This window comes from Salmo trutta, chromosome 1 (assembly GCF_901001165.1).
Source record: "Salmo trutta chromosome 1, fSalTru1.1, whole genome shotgun sequence".
In the NCBI taxonomy this organism is placed as follows: Eukaryota; Metazoa; Chordata; class Actinopteri; order Salmoniformes; family Salmonidae; genus Salmo; species Salmo trutta.
Genome location: NC_042957.1, coordinates 70,853,312 through 70,879,247, shown reverse-complemented (window position 1 = coordinate 70,879,247; position 25,936 = coordinate 70,853,312). Strand labels below are relative to the sequence as shown.

Genomic DNA, 25,936 nt, shown 5'->3' with positions numbered 1-25,936 from the left:
CTGGTCCCGGATCTGTTTGTGCTGTCTTCATCCTCTTGCCTGGTCCCGGATCTGTTTGTGCTGTCTTCATCCTCTTGCCTGGTCCCAGATCTGTTTGTGCTGTCTTCATCCTCTTGCCTGGTCCCAGATCTGTTTGTGCTGTCTTCATCCTCTTGCCTGGTCCCAGATCTGTTTGTGCTGTCTTCATCCTCTTGCCTGGTCCCAGATCTGTTTGTGCTGTCTTCATCCTCTTGCCGGGTCCCAGATCTGTTTGTGCTGTCTTCATCCTCTTGCCTGGTCCCAGATCTGTTTGTCCTGTCTTCATCCTCTAGCCTGGTCCCAGATCTGTTTGTGCTGTCTTCATCCTCTTGCCTGGTCCCAGATCTGTTTGTTCTGTTTTGACAACTCCTATACTGTATATGTCAATTATATTTCGTTTTTTGGCCCTTTGAATTAAATTCCAGCCTGACAGTATTAATATCCAATCTCTCAGTGTATCTTACCATTTCACTAGTGACTTTATCCTCCCCCGCATGCTGAAGGATGTTGTTGTTCTACCGTTCCCCGGGATAGATGGGGACGAGATGTCACCTGGAAAGAATTATGGTTGTGGCGTTGGTGGTGAAATTACCCATGAGGGGGAACCAGCCGTAAACAGCTCAATAATGGTTAATTACTGGTTTTGGTTAATTACAAGTCAAAATGGGACCAGAGGACATTTATAGGCAAGCTGTCGAATAGAGGGGAGAGGTTGTGTTCCAGTCAACTTGATTTATTGTTGGAGAATGGTTATGAGACATGAAGGGCCGTGTGTTCAAGGTTGCCATGTTGGAGAAATGTCTTGTTATATAAATGTTTAGGGAGACCCGGTTTGAAAATAACAATTTGTTATGATACACAAGTTATGATACACAAAGATACTTGTGTTGAGGGTTGGTCGTGTTCAGGGTTGCCAGGTTGAAGAATAACAATTATTTACCCCTGGCTCAACTGGTCTGGTTAGGAATAAGGCCCCTCATGGTATTCTGCTGTGTTGTGCTGTTCTGTCGTGCACCAATGGGAAATGCAGTGCTTTACTAGTCAGACAAGGTTAAGGAGAGCCAACGCACGTTACTCTGTTGCCCTGATAGGGAGTGAGTTGCGTTGACGATGAGCAATGTGACATTGTGTCTTTTCCAGTCAAGTTCCAAGCAATAAAGTGGCAAGAATGAATCAATAGTACAACATTCAAATCAAAATATGTTGATCCATCACCGATTACTCATGTCTGTATTCATGTGCTCACATCTAGTCGATAAGTAGCAAAGTGCTCAATTGTGTAAATAAGTGTGGAACGCATTTACTGTGGGAGACCTTGTACACTGTCCTGAATTGGGTATTACACACTCTACCCTCCTGAATCACTCTGTTCTATAATGTTCAAAAAGACGACCCAAGTTTAACTCAATTATGTAAATTAAGGAAGTAAGTTGAAATTCCTAATTTAGGTTTCAGTTTACTTCCTGAATTGACTGAGTTGAAATTGACCATGATCTCAACCATAGACATGACTGTTTTAATGTCTCCTTGGTTTACATTGTAAACACAAGTAAATGGCCCCTCTAACATCCTCTGTCTCCATCTGCCTCCCTGTTTATCGGGGTGAGTAAGGTTGTGTACTCTCAGGCAGGCTTTGAGGGCATTCATCAGCCTGAAGAGGTGGCCTGGAGGCTGGGTTGTGGACGCAGGGTCTCCCCCTCCCTTCCTTGGCCCATGGTGCCTCTCTCCTGGGTTATTACCTGGGTTGTGTATATTAGGGCACACAAAGGAAAACATTTTAAAACGCTTTGCAACAAACAACGGAAATTAGCGTTTCTTATTGGACGAGTTAAGGTATTCCAATAAGTTTGTTTTCTTCTGTTTTGGAGCATATTGAACTGAGCCCTGCCTAAACATCCCTGACCTCATTAGCGCTGAGTACATTAAAACACAAATCCGATTTCCTATAGTGAACTCAGAGGCTAAAAATACACTCAGACAAAGGGATGGCTTCTCTCCTAACAGGCTGAGGAGGTATGAGTGTTGAAGACGGATAATACATGTAGTTATCTTCTTATAGCCAACCATCGTCTGTCCAAATGGGCATACATTACAGAGGTTAGAAGATGTTTTCACACACACACGGCTACATGCATGGCGCACACTGCACACTACCAGGGTTGGAAAAAGTACTGAAATATCCTACTCAAGTAGAGGTCAAATTACTGGAACGACTCATATAAAAAGTGCTCAGAGTAAAAGTATTTGAGTTAAATAAAAACATTGACCTTGACAATTAGCTAATTTCAGTAAGGTTACCTGAACGTTGTTTACACGTGATCTTTTCCATGCATTACAGGAAGTGAGGAAATGAATGTACAGTAGGAACTAAGTACAAGAAGGCACATCTGTATGTTAAAAAAAACGTAAGTATTTGTAAAAAATATACTATAAAAATTTGGAAATAAATTAAACATTCAAAGCAATTAGTGTATTGATAAATAAAAAGCAATACAAAATAAAGTGCATAAACCATAAAGTTGCCAGACTTCAATATACTTCAGACACACCAGACATATACTTCAGACAAAACATGTCTTTCACCAATTCAACCCTCTGTTACTAATTACTTTACACCTCTGCACACTACACACACTACACACACTACACACACTACACACACTACACACACTACACACACTACACACACTACACACACTACACACACACCAGAGGGACCCAAACTCACTCAATTACTATACAAATAAAACACTGACAAATTACAACATAAACAGAGAAGCCTTCCCTTGGTGGTTGGTAATGGAAAACACCTGGCTGTACTGCAAGACAACTCAACTGTCTGGATTTAGTTAGTAGTAACTGTCTGGGCTTAACAGCACATTGATAGACATACTAATGGAAATATGGCTAGCGCTCCATGTTGGGCCTAATGTAAAGCCTTTTACAATATCCATCAAGCACACAATACAAGATGTGAGAGAGGCAGAAGGGGGGGGGGGGAGAAATGGGGAGGAAGGGGGAGGGGAAGAGAGAGGGATAGAGAGAGGGAGTGGGAGAGAGGGAGCATTCCACGCTTTGCATGTAAAATAGCAGTCCATCGAAACCCTATTCTCCTGGATGTCATCACACAATGCTGCACTGAGTAATGCTGCCCTTTTATGTAAAATTTAACATTCAACAATCAACCATTGCACAGGGACATGCACATGGAGGTTGCAAAGTGGATTTTCAAAGTGCATGCTAATTTTGGTTACAGCTGAAGTGGAAATTCACAACACCACAAAAGGTTTTTGCTCAGTCGTGAATTGAACACCTTGTTTCCGCCCCCCCTTTTATGTTCAAACTGGGCATTGTGGGTATGCTACGATGCCACACTACAGCCATCGGACCATTGAGGGAATGCTTCCTTTGAAATCAATGAAAGCTGCTATACTGCCCGTGTTGCGTCACGTCCAATGGCAGCATCCAAGCTCAAGAATCGCAGAGGTAAAAAAAGGCTGTCTATGAGAGAGCCATTGGCTATTAAAGACGCACAGACTCACATTAGGATCATGAAAGTGTTGACATGGTATCCAATGTGCTCTAATGAGTCACTGACTTCAACTTTATCACTATTATTCTGTTTGAGTGACTAACTAATGGCATCCCACTGGGCACAGATGTCAGTTCAACGTCTAGTTTTGATTTACATTTGGTTGAGTTGTCAAATGACGTGAATTCAACCTGAAATCCCCAAAGTTGGGTGAAAAAAATACAAAATTCCCTTACATTGATGACTTTTTTTCAAATCAAATCAGTTTTCCATTTTCATTTAACGTCATCACATTGAATTTGTGGGTTGAAATTAGAGGTCGACCGATTATGATTTTCAACGCCGATACCGCTTTTTGGAGGACCAAAAAAAGCCGATACCGATTAATCAGACGGTTTTTAAAAAATGTTTTATATGCATATATTTGTAATAATGACAATTACAACAATACTGAATGAACACTTATTTTAACTTAATATAATACATCAATAAAATCTATTTAGTCTCAAATAAATAATGAAACATGTTCAATATGGTTTAAATAATGCAAAAACACAGTGTTGGAGAAGAAAGTAAAAGTACAATATGTGCCATGTAAAAAAGCTAACGTTTAAGTGCCTTGCTCAGAACATGAGAACATATGAAAGCTGGTGGTTCCTTTTAACATGAGTCTTCAATATTCCCAGGTAAGAAGTTTTAGGTTGTAGTTATTATAGGAATTATAGGACTATTTCTCTCTATACCATTTGTATTTCATATACCTTTGACTATTGGATGTTCTAATAGGCACTATAGTATTGCCAGCCTAATCTCAGGAGTTGTTAGGCTTGAAGTCATAAACAGAGCAATGCTTGAAGCACCGCGAAGAGCTGCTGGCAAATGCAGGAAAGTGCTGTTTGAATGAATGCTTACGAGCCTGCTGCTGCCTACCACCGCTCAGTCAGACTGCTCTATCAAATCATAAACTAAATTATAATAGTATAACACACAGAAATACGAGCCTTAGGTCATTAATATGGTCAAATCCGGAAACTATCATTTCGAAAAACAAAACGTTTATTCTTTCAGTGAAATACAGAACCGTTCCGTATTTTATCTAACGGGTGGCATCCCTAAGTTTAAAAATTACTGTTACATTGCACAACCTTCAATGTTATGTCATAATTATGTAAAATTATGGCAAATTAATTACGGTCTTTGCTAGGAAGAAATGGTCTTCACAGTTCGCAACGAGCCAGGCGGCCCAAACTGTTGCACATACCCTGACTCTGCTTGCACTGAATGCAAGAGAAGTGACCCAATTTCCCTAGTTAAAATAAATTAATGTTAGCAGGCAATATTAACTAAATATGCAGGTTTAAAAAATATATACTTGTGTATTGATTTTAAGAAAGGCATTGATGTTTAGGTACGTAGGTGCAACGACAGTGCTTTTTTAGCAAATGCGCTTGTTAAATCACCCGTTTGGCGAAGTAGGCTGTGATTTGATGATAAATTAACAAGCACCGCATCGATTATATGCAACGCAGGACAAGCTAGATAAACTAGTAATATCATCAACCATGTGTAGTTAACTAGTGATTATGTTAAGATTGATATGTTTTTACATTTACATTTTACATTTTAGTCATTTAGCAGACACTCTTATCCAGAGCGACTTACAGTAGTGAATGCATACATTTCATACATGGCCCCCCGTGGGAATCGAACCCACAACCCTGGCGTTGCAAACACAATGCTCTACCAACTGAGCTATAAGATAAGTTTAATGCTAGCTAGCAACTTACCTTGGCTCCTCGCTGCACTCGCATAACAGGTAGTCAGCCTGCTACGCAGTCTCCTCGTGGAGTGCAATGTAATCGGCAACGATCAGTGTCCAAAATTGCCGATTACCGATTGTTATGAAAACTTGAAATAGGCCCTTATTAAATCGGCCATTCCGATTAATCAGCCGACCTCTAGTTGAAATGATGTGGAAACAACATTGATTCAACCTGTTTTTGCCCAGTGGGATGTGTTTCAGATGTTTATCGGATAGTTAAAGGGATAGTGAACCCACATTACAATGAAAACAGGATTCAGAGTAAGGAAACCAATATGTAATTTGGTTGAACTATCCCTTGAAGTTTGATTAGATATCAAGTCAAGTATCTTTTATCCTTTAGCTTCACAGTTTAAAGGCACAGTACAACATTAAAACATCAAAGCAAGCTTACCAAGTCCAGACATAGGCCTTCAACATTTGAAAAAGAGCAGCACAGCATAGAGTGTGGCCATCCAATGCAAATGATCTAGGTTTATTGTGGCTCATATGTCATTCTGTTAGATGTGGCTGGATGCTGGATGGGCAGAGCTGGGAGCCAGGGTTTCTTCCTTGGTTTGGAGGTGTAGCTGATCTGAGACCTGGGTTCAAATAGTTTTAGAAAACTTTGAGTTAGTGTTAGCCTGCCTGAAGTGGGTGTGGTTTTGGGACTACTCCATTGGTTAAATTGTGCCAAGGCAAGCTCAATCGATCACATCTTAAGTATTTGAAACCTTTTGAACCCAGTTCTGCTGCTGATCTAGGTGAGGAGATGGGATGATGTGGCAATAGGCTGGCGTATACATGCTGCAGATGGGTGGGGGGGTTATTTGGCTGCAGTGTGTCCTCATCCCTTATTCTATCAGATGTGGGCATTGCCTTACAGAGGTGATGATGGGCTTGAATGTGAATGAGAGGCTTTGAAGATGGAAACTCCACCTCCAGTTGGACAAAAGTTGGCCAGACAACTCCACACTAGTGTGTGTCATCAGATTAAGGCAAAGGTTACGTCCTGATTCTCCACTCTTCTCCCAAACAGTATGCTAGATGCACACTCCTAATGATGTTTTGAAAAGGATTGGATAAGTGTCAGCATTGCCTGGAGCACCGTTCTGCCATAGGGCATGGATGGATTGAACAGTCTCTTTTCCCCCAACATGACCACTGACGTCAGAGGACTTTATTGGTAGAAGGGTCATGTTTCCCCAAGACGCTGATTTTTTTTCCCCACTAATGGTTCAGGTTAGGATAGAGGGAGGGGAAGCTGATCCTAGATCTGCACCAAGGGGAAACATCCCCCGGAGCACTTTATAGGCCTCTAATTAACAGGTCATCAGTATGTGACACAGCTATTAACAGAGAGGTCATTATTTAACTTCTCCTACTAATATGTGCTCAATATGGACCGTGGTAGACCTGATGTCATCACCGATTTCCCTGTAAGGTCTCTAATGGGTTCACCACAGGGTGTCTCTCCCATTCCTCACACACAAACTTAAACACACACTTACACACACACACACCAGGTCATCTCCATGTGACCGAGGGGTTAAATCGTTACACCCACCAGGTCATCTCCATGTGACCGAGGGGTTAAATCGTTACACCCACCAGGTCATCTCCATGTGACCGAGGGGTTAAATCGTTACACCCACCAGGTCATCTCCATGTGACCGAGGGGTTAAATCGTTACACCCACCAGGTCATCTCCATGTGACCGAGGGGTTAAATCGTTACACCCACCAGGTCATCTCCATGTGACCGAGGGGTTAAATCGTTACACCCACCAGGTCATCTCCATGTGACCGAGGGGTTAAATCGTTACACCCACCAGGTCATCTCCATGTAACCGAGGGGTTAAATTGTTACACCCACCACGTCATCTCCAGATGTAATTAGAAGAGTCCCAACTTGGAGATACAGACTCTCGTCTCCATGTTCAAACAGAAAGGAGGATTGATTGCGGTGCAGTCAGAAAGCCAATGTGGACTTTTTCACTGGGATGGAGCAATTAAGCATCATTATAGTGGTGTTCTGCACGGAGTACAGCTGAGATGAGGGGTGGATCTATGCCCCAGTCGATTTAAAAACCTATTAACGATGGCATGGATGTATGGCCTGGCCTTCTTGCTGCTCAGTGGTCAGAAGTGTTACTGTTGTTGTTGTGATGATTAGGCATTGGGTTGCCAGGTGACAGTGATTATATGGGCTGGTGTGTAATAAAGCTTTTTATTATTTCCCTTATGCCCTGTCCAGGCCTTGTCTCTAGAGGGGTTTATTACTGCTGATGCTGTTTGGACTGTACTCATTCTGCCCAATACACTCCCTCTGTCTCTCTCTCCCTCTGTCTCTGTCCCTCTCCCTCTGTCTCTCTCTCCCTCTTTCTCTCTCTCTCTCCGTCTCCCTATGGCTCTGTCTCTCTCCCTTTCTCTCCCTCTGTCTCTCTCTCCCTCTCTCTCTCTCTCTGTCTCTCTCCCTCCGTCTCCCTATGGCTGTCTCTCTCCCTCTCTCTCCCTCTGTCTCTCCTTGCTTAAGATTTCTTAACCTTTCTTAACCTTACAAAGATATGTTAATAAGTCTGTGGGTGCTGTACACCAGGAGTAATTTGAAAATGGCCAACAGTCGTAAATAAAGTTTATTTCTGTACATTTATTGTATCTGCAGTCTCCAGTCGTTCTGCTGATGTAATAGATCTCAAGACATTCATTTATTTGCAAGTGCTGGCCATCATTTTCATTCAATATCTCTCCTCTACCTTTTTTTATCTGTCAGCTGCAATAGCCTCTCTGTTCTTCCTTTGTCCTATATCTTATTGGATTCCCTCTCCCTACTTGTCCTTTTGTGTCCTCAGACAATATTGTCTCTGTCTGACTCCTCTCTTTCTCATGAGCATCTCTTCTTCCATACTTGTCCTTGTTTTTCCTCTGAATGTCTGACTGTCTGTCTCTCTCCTTTGCGTCGTCTATGCCTCTCCTCTCTCCTCTCTGTCTCTGTATCCTGGGTGTCTCTCCTCTCTGTCTCTGTATCCGGAGTGACTCTCCTCTCTGTCTCTGTACCCTGAGTGTCTCTCCTCTCTCTCTGTACCCTGAGTGTCTCTCCTCTCTCTCTGTATCCCGAGTGTCTCTCCCTCTCTCTCTGTATCCCGAGTGTCTCTCCCTCTCTCTCTGTATCCCGAGTGTCTCTCCCTCTCTCTCTGTATCCCGAGTGTCTCTCCCTCTCTCTCTGTATCCCGAGTGTCTCTCCCTCTCTCTCTGTATCCCGAGTGTCTCTCCCTCTCTGTATCCCGAGTGTCTCTCCCTCTCTCTCTGTATCCCGAGTGTCTCTCCCTCTCTCTCTGTATCCCGAGTGTCTCTCCCTCTCTCTCTGTATCCCGAGTGTCTCTCCCTCTCTCTCTGTATCCCGAGTGTCTCTCCCTCTCGCTCTCTGTATCCCGAGTGTCTCTCGCCTCTGTGTCCCGAGTGTCTCTCCTCTCTGTCCCGAGTGTCTCTCCTCTCTGTCTCTGTATCCCGAGTGTCTCTCCTCTCTGTCTCTGTGTCCCGAGTGTCTCTCGCCTCTGTGTCCCGAGTGTCTCTCCTCTCTGTCCCGAGTGTCTCTCCTCTCTGTCTCTGTATCCCGAGTGTCTCTCCTCTCTGTCTCTGTGTCCCGAGTGTCTCTCGCCTCTGTGTCCCGAGTGTCTCTCCTCTCTGTCCCGAGTGTCTCTCCTCTCTGTCTCTGTATCCTGAGTGTCTCTCCTCTCTGTCTCTGTGTCCCGAGTGTCTCTCGCCTCTGTGTCCCGAGTGTCTCTCCTCTCTGTCCCGAGTGTCTCTCCTCTCTGTCCCGAGTGTCTCTCCTCTCTGTCTCTGTATCCCGAGTGTCTCTCCTCTCTGTCTCTGTATCCCGAGTGTCTCTCCTCTCTGTCTCTGTGTCCCGAGTGTCTCTCCTCTCTGTCTCTGTGTCCCGAGTGTCTCTCGCCTCTGTGTCCCGAGTGTCTCTCCTCTCTGTCCCGAGTGTCTCTCCTCTCTGTCTCTGTATCCCGAGTGTCTCTCCTCTCTGTCTCTGTGTCCCGAGTGTCTCTTGCCTCTGTGTCCCGAGTGTCTCTCCTCTCTGTCCCGAGTGTCTCTCCTCTCTGTCTCTGTATCCTGAGTGATTCTCCTCTCTGTATCCTGAGTGACTCTCCTCTCTGTCTCTGTATCCTGAGTGATTCTCCTCTCTGTATCCTGAGTGACTTTCCACTCTGTATCCTGAGTGATTCTCCTCTCTGTATCCTGAGTGACTCTCCTCTCTGTCTCTGTATCCTGAGTGATTCTCCTCTCTGTATCCTGAGTGACTTTCCACTCTGTATCCTGAGTGATTCTCCTCTCTGTATCCTGAGTGACTCTCCACTCTGTATCCTGAGTGTTTCCTTATCATGTCTCTCCTCTTGTTGTCATCTCCACCCCAGGCCTGGCTGACTGAGATCCATGATTACGCCCAGCAGGATGTGGTCCTGATGCTGCTGGGAAACAAGGTGAGGTTTCCTGGGATTGGCCTGAACCCAGACGGACACACCTGCAGCCACACCAGATGGCAGCCCAGACACAACACAGACACAACAGACAGACAGGCAGACAGGCAGACACAAAGAAAACAGACAGACACAACAACCATAAACAATAGACAGAGAAACTAAAACAAATGTACAGTATAAACTTAGCCCAGGACTTGGAGGATCTATTCCCAGTATATCCTCATAGTGTAACACTAAACACTAAATCTGCCTTTTAAGTGAGAATACGCATTTTTCTGAAGCTCAAAAAGAAAGGAAATTCACATGAGCACCACAATGCCTACTCCACCCATGCTCTACCAAGGTTTTCCAACACACAGCTTTGACCTAATACAGTAGCTGTGTTGGTCTACTGTACTTTAAAACTACATGTAGGCAGGTTGCAATCATTCTGGTTTTAACATTGAGCATCAATCTGAGCCTATTTAGTAACCGGGTGTCCGGATTCACTTCTATATGTTCTATGAGTACTTCAGTGTCTACTTCCTGATTCAAAACTATGTGTCCATTGGAACAATAAAGTTAACTCTAGTCTACTGGAATTGCTTCTAACCCTGACACGTCTGCTGCCAGATGACAACACAGACACAACACCAGATCAGCACATATGCAGGAGGGATGTAACAAATCACTGCTACTATAAATAAGTCCCATCCATATACTACTAGAACAGGGAACAGATGCTTGGTCCGGAAGTTTAGTCTAATTTAAACAGTCCCCACACACCGGGAATCATCCCCTCATTAGAATGCTCACACATAATCTAGACTCATTAAGAATTCTAGGTCTGATCCCATATTCTGTACGGAATGTGTTTTTCTCCATTATGTAACCCTCCTGGAACAATGTGATTTTAAGACAAGCCCCTGCATTGATGATAGTGAGACTGAGGACTGAGGCTAGTCATGCATGGTGGTGCTATGGTGGTATCAGGGAATCTCTACCTTTCTCATCTCTCTTTTTCTCTTTCTGTCTTTCTTTCGGTCTCTCTCTCTCGCGTTTCTTTTTCTGATCTGTCCCCAGGCTGATGCCACGCAGCAGAGGGTGGTAAAGAGAGAAGATGGAGAGAGGCTGGCCAAGGTGAGTGTCACTTAGTTTAGTTAATACTGAGCAAGATGCAGATTGACTCAAGCAGTGAAGGACACCACAGTCAGTTAACTCCTCTCTCTCTCTCTCTCTGTCTGTCTGTCTGTCTGTCTGTCTGTCTGTCTGTCTGTCTGTCTGTCTGTCTGTCTGTCTGTCTGTCTGTCTGTCTGTCTGTCTGTCTGTCTGTCTGTCTGTCTGTCTGTCTGTCTGTCTGTCTGTCTGTCTGTCTGTCTGTCTGTCTGTCTGTCTCTCCGTCTCTCTGTCTGTCTGTCTCTCCATCTCTCTCTCCATCTCTCTCTCCATCTCTCTCTCCATCTCTCTCTCCATCTCTCTCTCCATCTCTCTCTCTCTCTCTCTCTCTCTCTCTCTCTCTCTCCTCTCTCTCTCTCTCTCTGTATCTACAGTTCAAGTCGGAAGTTTACATACACCTTAGCCAAATACATTGAAACTCAGTTTTTCGCAATTCCTGACATGTACAGTGGGGGGGGGAAAGTATTTGATCCCCTGCTGATTTTGTACGTTTGCCCACTGACAAAGAAATTATCAGTCTATCATTTTAATGGTAGGTTTATTTGAACAGTGAGAGACAGAATAACAACAAAAATATCCAGAAAAACGCATGTCAAAAATGTTATAAATTGATTTGTATTTTAATGAGGGAAATAAGTATTTGACCCCCTCTCAATCAGAAACATTTCTGGCTCCCAGGTGTCTTTTATACAGGTAACGAGCTGAGATTAGGAGCACACTCTTAAAGGGAGTGTTCCTAACCGCAGCTTGTTACCTGTAAAAAAGACACCTGTCCACAGAAGCAATCAATCAATCTGATTCCAAACTCTCCACCATGGCCAAGACCAAAGAGCTCTCGAAGGATGTCAGGGACAAGATTGTAGACCTACACAAGGCTGGAATGGGCTACAAGACCATCACCAAGCAGCTTGGTGAGAAGGTGACAACATTTGGTGCGATTATTCGCAAATGGAAGAAACACAAAACAACTGTCAATATCCCTCGGCCTGGGGCTCCATGCAAGATCTCACCTCGTGGGGTTGCAATGATCATGAGAACGGTGAGGAATCAGCCCAGGACTACACGGGAGGATCTTGTCAATGATCTCAAGGCAGCTGGGACCATAGTCACCAAGAAAACAATTGGTAACACACTACGCCGTGAAGGACTGAAATCCTGCAGCGCCCGCAAGGTCCCCCTGCTCAAGAATACATATACATGCCCGTCTGAAGTTTGCCAATGAACATCTGAATGATTCAGAGGTCAACTGGGTGAAAGTGTTGTGGTCAGATGAGACCAAAATGGAGCACTTTGGCATCAACTCAACTCGCCGTGTTTGGAGGAGGAGGAATGCTGCCTATGACCCCAAGAACACCATTTCCACCGTCAAACATGGAGGTGGAAACATTATGCTTAGGGGGTGTTTTTCTGCTAAGGGGACAGGACAACTTCACCGCATCATTTGACGGGGCAATGTACTGTCAAATCTTGGGTGAGAACCTCCTTCCCTCAGCCAGGGCATTGAAAATGGGTCGTGGATGGATATTCCAGCATGACAATGACCCAAAACACACGGCCAAGGCAACAAAGGAGTAGCTCAAGAAGAAGCACATTAAGGTCCTGGAGTGGCCTAGCCAGTCTCCAGACCTTAATCCCATAGAAAATCTGTGGAGGGAGCTGAAGAATCGAGTTGCCAAACGTCAGCCTCGAAACCTTAATGACTTGGAGAAGATCTGCAAAGAGGAGTGGGACAAAATCCCTCCTGAGATGTGTGCAAACCTGGTGGCCAACTACAAGAAACGTCTGACCTCTGTGATTGCCAACAAGGGTTTTGCAACCAAGTACTAAGTCATGTTTTGCAGAGGGGTCAAATTCTTATTTCCCTCATTAAAATGGAAATCATTTTATAAATTTTTTTACATGCATTTTTCTGGATTTTTTTGTTGTTATTCTGTCTCTCACTGTTCATATAAACCTACCATTAAAATTATAGACTGATCATTTCTTTGTAAGTGGGCAAATGTTCAAAATCAGCAGGGGATCAAATACTTTTTCCCCCACTGTAATCCTAGTGACAATTCCCTGTCTTAGGTCAGTTAGGATCACCACTTTATTTTAAGAATGTGAAATGTCAGAATAATAGTAGAGAGAATGATTTATTTCAGCTTTTATTTCTTTCATCATATTCCCAGTGGGTCAGAACTGTATATACGCTCAATTAGTATTTGGTAGCGTTGCCTTTAAATTGTTTAACCCGGGTCAAACGTTTCGGGTAGCCTTCCACAAGCTTCCCACAATAAGGTGGTTGAATTTTTGCCCATTCCTCCTGACAGCTGGTGTAACTGAGTCAGGTTTGTAGGCCTCCTTGCTCGCACACGCTTTTTTAGTTTTGCCCGCAAATGTTCTATAGGATTGAGGTCAGGGCTTTGTGACGGCCACTCCAATACCTTGACTTTGTTGTCCTTAAGCCATTTTGCCACAACTTTGGAAGTATGCTTGGGGTCATTGTCCATTTGGAAGACCCATTTGCAACCAAGCTTTAACTTCCTGACTGATGTCTTGAGATGTTGCTTCAATATATCCACATAATTTTCCTGCCTCATGATGCCATCTATTTTGTGAAGTGCACCAGTCCCTCCTGCAGCAAAGCACCCACACAACATGATGCTGCCACCCCGTGCTTCACGGTTGGGATGGTGTTCTTCGGCTTGCAAGTGTCCCCCTTTTTCCTCCAAACATAACAATGGTCATTATGGCCAAACAGTTCTATTTTTGTTTCATCAGACCAGAGGACATTTCTCCAAGAAGTACGATCTTTGTCCCCATGTGCAGTTGCAAACCGTAGTCTGACTTTTTTATGGCGGGTTTTGGAGCAGTGGCTTCTTCCTTGCTGAGTGGCCTTTCAGGTTATGTCGATATAGGTCTCGTTTTACTGTGGATAAAGATACTTTTGTACCTGTTTCCTCCAGGATCTTCACAAGATCCTTTGCTGTTGTTCTGGGATTGATTTGCACTTGTCGCACCAAAGTACGTTCATCTCTAAGAGACAGAACACGTCTCCTTCCTGAGCAGTATGACGGCTGCGTGGTCCCATGGTGTTTATACTTGCGTACTATTGTTTGTACAGATGAACGTGGTACCTTCAGATGTTTGGAAATTGCTCCCAATGATGAACCAGTCTTGTGGAGGTGTACAATTTTTTTCTGAGGTCTTGGCTGATTTCTTTTGATTTTCCCATGATGTCAAGCAAAGAGGCACTGAGTTTGAAGGTAGGTCTTGAAATACATCCACAGGTACACCTCCAATGGACTCAGGCTAATTGACATCATTTATCAGAAGCTTCTAAAGCCATGACATCATTTTCTGGAATTTTCCAAGATGCTTAAAGGCACAGTCAACTTAGTGTATGTAAACTTCTGACCCACTGGAATTGTGATACAGTGAATTATATGTGAATTAATCTGTCTGTAAACAATTGTTGGATAAATTACTAGTTTGTTAACAAGAAATTTGTGGAGTGGTTGAAAAACAAATTTTAATGACTCCAACCTAAGTGTATGTAAACTTACGACTTCAACTGTATCTCTCTCTCTCTCTTTCTGTTTCTCTCTCTCTCTCTGTTTCTCTCTCCGTATCTCTCTCGCTCTGTATCTATCTCTCTATCTCTCTTTCTCTGTTTCTCTCTTTCTCTGTTTATCTCTCTTTCTCTGTATCTCTCTTTTTCTGTATCTCTCTCTCTGTATATCTTTCTCTCTCTTTCTCTCTCTGTATCTCTCTCTTTCTCTCTCTGTATCTCTCTCTCTGTAAATATATATCTCTGTCTGTCTCTCGCTCGCTCTGTCTGTCTCGCTCTCTCTCTTCACTCTCTTTCTCTCGATTAAATTCTAGCAGCTTTATTGGCATGGAAAACATATGTATACATTGCTGAAGCACTCTCTCTCACTCTCTTTCTCTCTCTTATTGGACTCAGTCCCTTGATCTAATTCATATTGATTTTCACCGTTGGGAGGAAAATGCACCATCCGCAAGAAATCAAAGATAAATATCAAGAAGAAAGGCCCGGTTTATGAGATATTACTTTACCATAGAACATGAATGTAGTCTGTTTGTGTACACTATCTTAGCACCAAGGATCACATCCTGCTATCTTGATATTATCTACAGGCTCTTTCATGCTTCTACAGGATGGACATCTAGTCTCCTTTTTTATATGTTTGTATTCTCTCTATAAACATATGAATACAATACAACAGTGAGGAATATTTCGTTTAACTCAATTTCACAGCGATGTACTCTCAGATGAATACAGATACTGGTGCAAATAGGACTTTGAACGTTGCAGGAAATGTGAATACACTTTCTCATTCCCCCTGACTACTGCTGTGGAACACGGCTACAATATAAATATCAAAGTGCCTTGCAGACCTGGGTTCAGCTACTGTTTGAAATCATGTCAAATAGTTTAGATGGGCTTGATTGAGCTTGCTTTGCGCAATGGAACCAATAAGAAAGTCCCAAAATTCCAAACCCCGCCCATCCGACTCTCCAGACAGGCTAAAGCAAACGCTCCAAGTATTTAATAGACTTCAAATAGTATTTAAACCCAGTCTGGTGCATTCCTCTAGTGCTGATAGCATAAACCTGGAGAGAGGAACACATTAGCCTAGTCATTACTATGGTGCTGGATGCTGAGACAATCTCCCACGCACACCCTGCCTGAGGAATAGTTTGTCACATAGCTAGCATTCCAATCTGCTCATTGGAATGGTTCTGAACTGAAGGTGCACTCCCAGCAGTACTATAGTCACTCCAGGACAGATGTGTTGTAGTGTCTGTATGATTTCCCTGTGGGTCTCTGTGTTGTTGTGGCTTCTGGGTGCTGATGGTAAATGTTAAAAGGGGTTTATGCTCAATATTCTTTGTCATTAGCTGCTGTGCCTAAAACACGCACATCATTTGTTACTGCCTGCCAGCCGTGGGGCAACAATGGTCTCTAATACTGTTACCATTAGCAGCAAAGTAACCTCGTCCCCAGGCTATCAGGGAGGATATCTGGTGCTCTAGACTAGCTACAAAGACACTCAAGACAATGTGAATGTGGAGTGTTCAACTCAAGATGCCCTGCCTGTCTGTTTCTCTGCAGGAGTTTGGGGTTCCATACATGGAGACAAGTGCAAAGTCTGGCCTCAATGTGGAGTTAGCCTTCACTGCTGTGGCCATGTGAGTATGAAACTACACAGGGGTCCAGTCCAGAAACAAGCCCTAGCCCCTGGCCTCTAGCCTTTAGCCTCTTGTCACTGGTCTCTAGCCTTTAGTCCCTAGCCACTGTCCTTTAGCCCCTTGTCCCTGGCCTCTAGCCTTAAGCCCGTTATCCCTGGCATCTAGCCTTTAGCCCCTTGTCCCTGGCCTCTAGCCCCTTGTCCCTTTCCTCTAGCCTTTATCCCCTTGTCCCTGGCCTCCAGTCTTTATCCCCTTGTCCCTGGCCTCTAGTCTTTATCCCCTTGTCCCTGGCCTCTAGTCTTTATCCCCTTGTCCCTGGCCTCTAGTCTTTAACCCCTAGTCCCTCTCCTCTAAACTCTGGCCTCCAGCCTTCAGGCCCTAGACCCTGGACTCTAGCCTTCAGTCCCTGGGCTCTAGCTCCTAGACCCTGGCCTCTAGCCTGCAGCCCCTAGACCCTAGCCTTTAGTCCCTGGGCTCTAGCTCCTAGACCCTGGCCTCTAGCCTTCAGTCCCTGGGCTCTAGCTCCTAGACCCTGGTCTCTAGCCTGCAGCCCCTAGACCCTAGCCTTTAGTCCCTGGGCTCTAGCTCCTAGACCCTGCCCTCTAGCCTTCAGTCCCTGGGCTCTAGCTCCTAGACCCTGCCCTCTAGCCTTCAGTCCCTGGGCTCTAGCTCCTAGACCCTGCCCTCTAGCCTTCAGTCCCTGGGCTCTAGCTCCTAGACCCTGGCCTCTAGCCTTCAGTCCCTGGGCTCTAGCTCCTAGACCCTGGTCTCTAGCCTGCAGCCCCTAGACCCTAGCCATTAGTCCCTGGGCTCTAGCTCCTAGACCCTGGCCTCTAGCCTTCAGTCCCTGGGCTTTAGCTCCTAGACCCTGCCCTCTAGCCTTCAGTCCCTGGGCTCTAGCTCCTAGACCCTGCCCTCTAGCCTTCAGTCCCTGGGCTCTAGCTCCTAGACCCTGGCCTCTAGCCTTCAGTCCCTGGGCTCTAGCTCCTAGACCCTGGCCTCTAGCCTTCAGTCCCTGGGCTCTAGCTCCTAGACCCTGGTCTCTAGCCTGTAGCCCCTAGACCCTGGCCTTTAGTCCCTGGGCTCTAGCTCCTAGACCCTGGCCTCTAGCCTTCAGTCCCTGGGCTCTAGCTCCTAGACCCTGGTCTCTAGCCTGCAGCCCCTAGACCCTAGCCTTTAATCCCTGGGCTCTAGCTCCTAGACCCTGCCCTCTAGCCTTCAGTCCCTGGGCTCTAGCTCCTAGACCCTGGTCTCTAGCCTGCAGTCCCTAGCTTTTAGTCCCTGGGCTCTAGCTCCTAGACCCTGGCCTCTAGCCTTCAGTCCCTGGGCTCTAGCTCCTAGACCCTGCCCTCTAGCCTTCAGTCCCTGGGCTCTAGCTCCTAGACCCTGGCCTCTAGCCTTCAGTCCCTGGGCTCTAGCTCCTAGACCCTGGTCTCTAGCCTGCAGTCCCTAGCTTTTAGTCCCTGGGCTCTAGCTCCTAGACCCTGGCCTCTAGCCTTCAGTCCCTGGGCTCTAGCTCCTAGACCCTGCCCTCTAGCCTTCAGTCCCTGGGCTCTAGCTCCTAGACCCTACCCTCTAGCCTTCAGTCCCTGGGCTCTAGCTCCTAGACCCTGGCCTCTAGCCTTCAGTCCCTGGGCTCTAGCTCCTAGACCCTGGTCTCTAGCCTGCAGCCCCTAGACCCTGGCCTTTAGTCCCTGGGCTCTAGCTCCTAGACCCTGGCCTCTAGCCTTCAGTCCCTGGGCTCTAGCTCCTAGACCCTGGTCTCTAGCCTGCAGCCCCTAGACCCTAGCCTTTAGTCCCTGGGCTCTAGCTCCTAGACCCTGCCCTCTAGCCTTCAGTCCCTGGGCTCTAGCTCCTAGACCCTGCCCTCTAGCCTTCAGTCCCTGGGCTCTAGCTCCTAGACCCTGGCCTCTAGCCTTCAGTCCCTGGGCTCTAGCTCCTAGACCCTGGTCTCTAGCCTGCAGCCCCTAGACCCTAGCCTTTAGTCCCTGGGCTCTAGCTCCTAGACCCTGCCCTCTAGCCTTCAGTCCCTGGGCTCTAGCTCCTAGACCCTGGTCTCTAGCCTGCAGCCCCTAGACCCTGGCTCACTCTCTCCCTCTCTATTCATCTACACTGTTCCACTTCCTCCTACTTGACTTCTCACTCCATTCCATCTCTTTCTCTTTTCCTCCTCCCTTCTCATCTCTTCCTTTCTCAGAGAGCTGAAGCACAGGTCTATGAAGGAGCCCAACGAGCCCAAGTTTAAGCTTCAGGACTACGTCAACAAGGAGATGAAGAGTGCTGGATGTGCATGTTAGAACATGTTAACCTTGGGGTGGCAGGGTAGCCTAGTGGTTAGAGCGTTGGACTAGTAACCGAAAGGTTGCAAGCTCAAATCCCCGAGCTGATAAGGTACAAATCTGTCGTTCTGCCCCTGAACAGGCAGTTAACCCACTGTTCCTAGGCCGTCATTGAAAATAAGAATTTGTGCGCGTGTGTGCGTGTGCGCGTGTGCGTGTGTGCGTGCGTGCGTGCGCTAGCTCCATGTCTGATGTATTACACTCATACAAGGTGATATATGACTACCTGTGGCCTCAGCCTGTGAGGTGGAGAGCCAGTCATGTGTGAGATATACCTACATCACTAACTACCCAGTCATGTGTGAGATATACCTACATCACTAACTACCCAGTCATGTGTGAGATATACCTACATCACTAACTACCCAGTCATGTGTGAGATATACCTACATCACTAACTACCCAGTCATGTGTGAGATATACCTACATCACTAACTACCCAGTCATGTGTGAGATATACCTACATCACTAACCACACAGTTTGCCCTTCCTTTGTCCTCTCTATGCCCTCTGAAAAAATCCATTATGTCCATATTCTAATGTTATCTGTGAGGCGTCTCTCTCCTCTCCTCACCTCTCTCCCGTCTCTCCTCACCTCTCTTTTCCTCTCCTTTCTCTCTTCTCTCTCCTCTCCTGTTTTCTGAGACCCACTGCTCCACCTCCTTCTGCATCTGTGAATGTACTTCTATATCCAGCCATGATTCTTACCCCATCAGTGCTGACCTTGTTAACCCCATGACTATCTGACCATGTTAACCCCATGACTGTCTGACCATGTTAACCCCATGACAGTCTGACCCTGTTAACCCCATGACAGTCTGACCCTGTTAACCCTGACGCTATTAACCCCATGACAGTCTGACCCTGTTAACCCCATGACTGTCTGACCCTGTTAACCCCATGACTGTCTGACCCTGTTAACCCCATGACTGTCCCTGGCCTCTAGCCTTTAGCACCTGGCCTTTAGCCCCTGTTAACCCCATGACTGTCTGACCCTGTTAACCCCATGACTGTCTGACCATGTTAACCCTGTGACTGTCTGACCATGTTAACCCTGTGACTGTCTGACCATGTTAACCCTGTGACTGTCTGACCATGTTAACCCTATGACTGTCTGACCATGACTGTCTGACCATGTTAACCTTATGACTGTCTGACCCTGTTAACCCTATGACTGTCTGACCATGTTAACCCTGTGACTGTCTGACCATGTTAACCCTGTGACTGTCTGACCATGTTAACCCTATGACTGTCTGACCATGTTAACCCTGTGACTGTCTGACCATGTTAACCCTGTGACTGTCTGACCATGTTAACCCTATGACTGTCTGACCATGTTAACCCTATAGCTGTCTGACCATGACTGTCTGACCATGTTAACCTTATGACTGTCTGACCCTGTTAACCCCATGACTGTCTGACCATGTTAAGCCTATGACTTTCTGACCCTGATAACCCTGGAAGCGCATCTCTCATGACCGCAGCTACCCGTCTAGCTCACTCAAACTAGCTAATCTAGAACCCTCAAACTAGCTGATCTAGAACCACTCAAACTAGCTGATCTAGAACCACTCAAACTAGCTGATCTAGAACCACTCAAACTAGCTGATCTAGAACCACTCAAACTAACTGATCTAGAACCACTCAAACTAGCTGATCTAGAACCACTCAAACTAGCTGATCTAGAACCACTCAAACTAGCTGACCTAGCTACTGTTTTTGCCTATTTCTTTTTAAATTACTTTTTTTGATTATTTTGCTTAACAAGCACCTTGAGATTCTGTCTATAATGAAAGCTCTATAAAAGTTTAATCAATGATTATTATTATCCCTGGTTGACCCCATGACCCTTGCAGTCTACCCACCTATCACTGTATGACTGGCCAATTATCACTCTTTTCTCCCAAAGTGTGCACTTGTTTACTTCCCTTCACTGATCTGAAAGGGTTAGTAAGATTGGTATAAAAAAAACATGATGGAAACTAGCCTATACCTCCACCAATCCAATGCTTTTAGATTTGTGGTAAGTAGTGAACAAGTGCACACTTCAGGAAAAATATGTTTAATGGGACACACCACTTATATCCCCTATCCCTGAATGAACCTCCATCACTGTCTTACTCGGTTAAACTCCACTGTCAGTTCTCCTGCTTGATCCAACGTGTTCATAATAAGAAAAGGAAAGGTGACAATGTCCCGCAGAGCTCATTGTATGAATGTATCCCTGTACAGTATCTGGATGAATGTATATATCGTATGTAGTCTAATGTTTATAGTCAGGTCATTGTCAGTTGTCAGGCTGGCTCAGTATCACAGTACAGATGTAGGATCTTAATTTGAGCCAGTTCTTGACCGCAGGAAAATAATCCTGCAGCAACAGGAAATGTGAATTATTATGTGGATTATAATTAATGGGCATTTTTGTAGGGGTTGATACATTTTCGTTAAGGCAAATCAAGTCTGACATTTTAAAGTGGAAATTACAATCTTTAGAAGCCTTTTTAAACCTTGAATACATTACACGTTTGCTTTTCCTGCTGTGCAGGGAAATTCTCAGCGACAAAGAGTGATCAAATTAAGATTCTACATCATAAAGTCATATGTTCAGGCTTTTTCAGCCAACTTCAACTCACCAGCATTCTAATCTCCTACAGTGATATTCATTTATAACAAGCATTTTCCTAAAGATCACCCATAAGCGAATGTAGTGAAATGTATATTCAACGTTAGATTTAAGACATTGATGGAAAATGTTAAAGTTAAAGTGTAGTGTTTTACCTGTCAATCAAAATAAAGGCAGATTTGAATTCAGTGGCAATTTCAAAATCACTCTGAAGTCCAATAAATCTAAAGTAAATACAGTTTTAGAAATAGATTATGGTTAATGCATACATCTATTTTTCTGGTGGAAAAATACTAATTACAATGTACAAAATCTTGAATTTATTTCAGTTGGCTTTTCCTGCCAGTAAATGTTTAGTCGAGCCTTCGGTCCGTAGATCTCTTGTAGTTGTGTTAAGTGTAGACCTAGCTTGATAACGAAGCTTTGAACCTAGAGAGAACTCAAATGAAGCAAATAAAAGCATTTTTTGTGAATTTTGTCTAAAGTGTTGTACAGTAATTTGGAATGAAATATACAATAATGAAGAAAGGGAAACCAATAATATTTTGCAATATCTTTATGACTAGGCTATTGTTTCATGTTGTTTGAATCATCAATACTCTTTTGCTGCCTATTTTTGTAATATATGTATATGGTGAATGTTATGTATATAAAGTGTTTGTCATCTTTAAATGTTTAATCAGGGTCATATCTTTTGAAAATCTTCAAGGATTTTTGTATTTACATGACATTATTTTTATTTTCTTTCTTAACCACAAATTAAGATGTCATGTTGTTTGATTCTCATCTTTAATCAGTTCTCGGTTAATAATCAGTATTTCACAAAGATCCTTCGTGTAATTTCAGTGTATTACCATCAACATCCATAGAAACAGAATATTAAATGTACAGTATTTACAGAACTTGAAATTAGATGTCCAGACAATGTATTGTTATACCTTCATGAGTTGTTTTACTACTTTTCAGTGTGCAACGACTTTCTTCTCAAATTAAAGTTCAATACAATAAAGATTACAACAAAATACTAGTCATTGTTGGGACTCTTGATCCAATCCAATGTGTCTCAATATCTTTTTGTCACTTAAAAATAACACATTGGAAATCATGGGAGTTTCTCAATTGGAGAAAAGTCTGTCCTCTTCTTGACTCCTAAATACTTTTGTCTTTTGTGACCCATAAAATGAAAAGTGGTTGCCATATGTAGACGAGTGTCAATTTGTTAATAGGCGAATGGAGTAGTGTCCTCCTCAAGAGCCTTCTCCCAGCGAGGAAGCACAAATGTAACCTCTCCGCTCCGTATCGTTGAAGCGTTTTGAAATCCGCCACAAAATCATATTTTTTCTTCTCGGAAGAGAAACGCATGCTCACGTTTAAAAACAATATGCTACTAAATCGGTTGTCTATAAAATGTCTGGCTACATTTCTTTTTAACACTTTACACATATTTTGGGATTCCTATCTAACTGTAATATGCCTGATGGCCACTAGTGAAGGAAAGTCTAATTTAATGCAAGCACATTTGTGTCCACGTTTTCCACCAGGAGAGGGCGGCGGAGAGGACGCGAGGAGTCGAGCAAAACCAATTGAGATTCTCCCCGTGTAAAAATCTGAGTACGAGTGTGTTCAAAGTTTTGACTTTGTCTTCCTCTGCTAGTAAAGATAAGTTACAATATATGGAAAGAACCTGTAGGCAGGACACCAAAATTACATATTAGAATACTTTAGAAATATATAATTCCCTGTTTTCCTTTAGATTAGCAATTTCTGAAGTATTTTAACAGGGCCCATAACATCAACTGACATATTAAATAGTATTTTTTCACTGGAGAAACTTATTCAAGTAATCCACAATTCTCCCTTTCAAATTTAGTCACTTACAGCTATAACATAAAGGTTCCTGTACCTGCAGTGCTTGTCATAATGTTAAGCTTCACAACACAAAGTGCTAAATAAATTAATATACATCTGCACCAATACAAAGAAATGAACAAGGAAATACATCCACAGTATCAATGTCTGTTTTGGAAACTACTAGAGAGACAGAGCAGTTATTATTCACTAGAGACACAAAATGTCCCTATCACTTTCAGTCAGTTCCCACTGGCCTTGAAATGTATTATTCAGTCCAGCCTCAAAAGAGAAGAAGGAAAATATTCACTATCAACTATCAAAGCAGCATAACATTAGCTTGGTCCCGGATCGGTTAGTGCGGTTTTGCCAACTTGAGAATGACCATAGGACTTGTCAAGATCGCAATAACAGATCTGGGACCAGGTTAGCATATCATGTCATTTAACAAACAAGGTCCACATCACACTTGTACATTCAGTCCAGGAGCCAACATTACACATATACCAGCTGTATCTCTTTTGTAAATGGTCAAGTTATTTTCTCACGACAACTGTAGGACAGTTAGGAAAACATTCATATGACTTTGCATTGGGCCGATTTACTGAACCTTCTCATCAATGACCTCAAACACTAATCTGCACTCTACTGCCTTTGCAGTATGTCCACCTCCATACAACACAGAATCCACGGCAGGATCCCTCACTCTGCTTATATAGATATAGCCCCTCTGTAAATGGTTTATTCCCACTGTAATCAGCCTATACTCCACAGTTTGATGTTTTATGGTTACTGTTCCGGTGTTGTATATTCTGTATGATGTCTATGTGTCTGTATTCTGTTTGTATATTGTATACCGCTGGCAGCACCAAGGCACATTCTGGGTATGTGTAAATGTACTTGGCAAATAATGGTGATTCTGATTCGGATTAACAGTGTGTGTGTATGAAATGGCCCCCTCTTCCCTATAGTGTACTACTACTACTACTACTACCAGAGCCCTATAAAGGTGCTTTATAGGGAATAGGGTGCCATTTCAGATGTACTCCTGAGTCCAACGACATGGAAAGATAAAGTGACTAAGAGGGTGGAGTTGGCACAAAGCTGAGTCTGGAGATACATGAGGCAGGGTCATAGAGATGAATAGAGGGTGCACTTGCCAGAAAATCTGTTTTAGCATGTGTAGTGCCTAGTGCTGAGCGATTAATCGAAATGTCGGTTATTTTTCGTTTTTTGAACAACTAATTGATCGACGTCGGTTAAATTATTTGAATTCCATTTTGTTTGGGTTGCACAGTTTCTCTAGAGATAAATTGCATACAGCCTGAACTGTGCAATATAGTAGGGAGTTGTAGTTTCCAACAGGGCTAATATTCTACATAGTTTAGAGCATTAAACGTGGTAATTAACTACAATGACCATAATCCATTGTGAATCTACTTGTCCCGTGTTTCTTTTCAATTGTTATGGAAGAGACAGAAGAATGCGTGATTTTGAGGTGATATAGAGAGCATCTGTTGCTTCACAAGGTATCTCTACCTGAAAATACATGATCTAAGTGATTGATAGCTGGTATTCAGCAGTCATAAAGTATGCCTGATTTACTTTAAAGAACTACTAAAATTGTTATTTTGTCAGACAGCATAGGCATCAGCTCTATGGAGATGAGATGATGACTCGGAATGAAATAATAAAGTCATAAAATTAAACAAATGTAAATACACAACAACTGAAATATTTGATGAAAGTAATGTGAATAAATGATGGGTAATAAGTGATAAGCAGTAATGAACAGTCACTACCTTCATGGGAATTTTATTCATTTGTTTTATTCTGTGTTACAGTATTCAACCCACATTATGAATAGCGCATTTAATGTAAAAAGTACTTGATTATTTTCTTATCTAACCGAAACCGAACCGACCTCAAAAAGCACTAATCACTCAGCACTAGCAGCGCCATTGAAGGGTATGTAGTTAACTTGGTGGGACTTCCTATGAGTTAAGGAGGTCAACATAATTCTGGGCTCTCTTTCCAACTATACTGAACAAAAATATAAATGCAACATGTAAAGTGTTGGTCCCATGTTTCATGAGCTGAAATAAAAGATCCCAGAAACGTTCCATTTGCACAAAAAGCTTATTTCTCTCCAATTTTGTGCACACATTTGTTTACATCCCTGTTAGTGAGCATTTCTCCTTTGCCAAGATAATCCATCCACCTGACAGGTGTGGCATATAAAGAAGACGGTTAAACAGCATGATCATTACACAGGTACACCTTGTGCTGGGGAGAATAAAATGCCAATCTAAAATGTGCAGTTTTGTCACACAACACAATGGCACAGATGTCTCAAGTTTTAAGGGACCATGCAATTGGCATGCTACCTGCAGGAATGTCCACCAGAGCTGTTGCCAGTGAACTGAATGTTAATTTCTCTGCCATAAGCCATCTCCAACGTCATTTTAGAGAATTTGCCAGTATGTCCAACCAGCCTCACAACCGCAGACCACGTGTAACCACACCAGCCCAGGACCTCCACATCCGGCTTTTTCACCTGCGGGTGATGAAACGGAGGAGTATTTCTGTCTGTAATAAAGCACTTTTGTGGGGAAAAACAAATTCTGATTGGCTGGGCTCCCAAGTGGGTGGGCCTATGCCCTCCTAGGCCTCCCATGGCTGCGCCCCTGCCCAGTCGTGAAATCCATAGATTAGGGCCTAATTAATTTATTTCAATTGACTGATATGATCTGTAACTCTATAAAATCATTGAAATTGTTGCATGTTTCGTTTATATTTTTGTTCATTATATATGGGCAGGATTTGGGGTAAGGCAGAGTGGAGGAGTATGGCAACAGGACAGTAACACCACCCTCTGTAGTCCTCTCTACCCCCTCTTTTACTGCTCTGTGTGGTTTATCTTTAATTGTATATC

The 25,936-nt window shown here is 43.8% G+C and overlaps 1 protein-coding gene across 1 annotated transcript in view; it reads left to right on the top strand.

Moving 5' to 3' along the window:
* The window catches only part of LOC115206790 (ras-related protein Rab-26), a 94,235-nt gene extending 75,689 nt beyond the window's left edge, over positions 1–18,546 (top strand). The window contains exons 6-9 of the mRNA XM_029773989.1: positions 9,772–9,837; positions 10,900–10,956; positions 16,115–16,191; positions 18,389–18,546. Of these exons, the coding sequence (XP_029629849.1) occupies positions 9,772–9,837; positions 10,900–10,956; positions 16,115–16,191; positions 18,389–18,488 (300 nt within the window). The 3' untranslated portion in view covers positions 18,489–18,546. The remainder of the gene's footprint in view (positions 1–9,771; positions 9,838–10,899; positions 10,957–16,114; positions 16,192–18,388) is intronic.
* Positions 18,547–25,936: the final 7,390 nt, after the last annotated feature.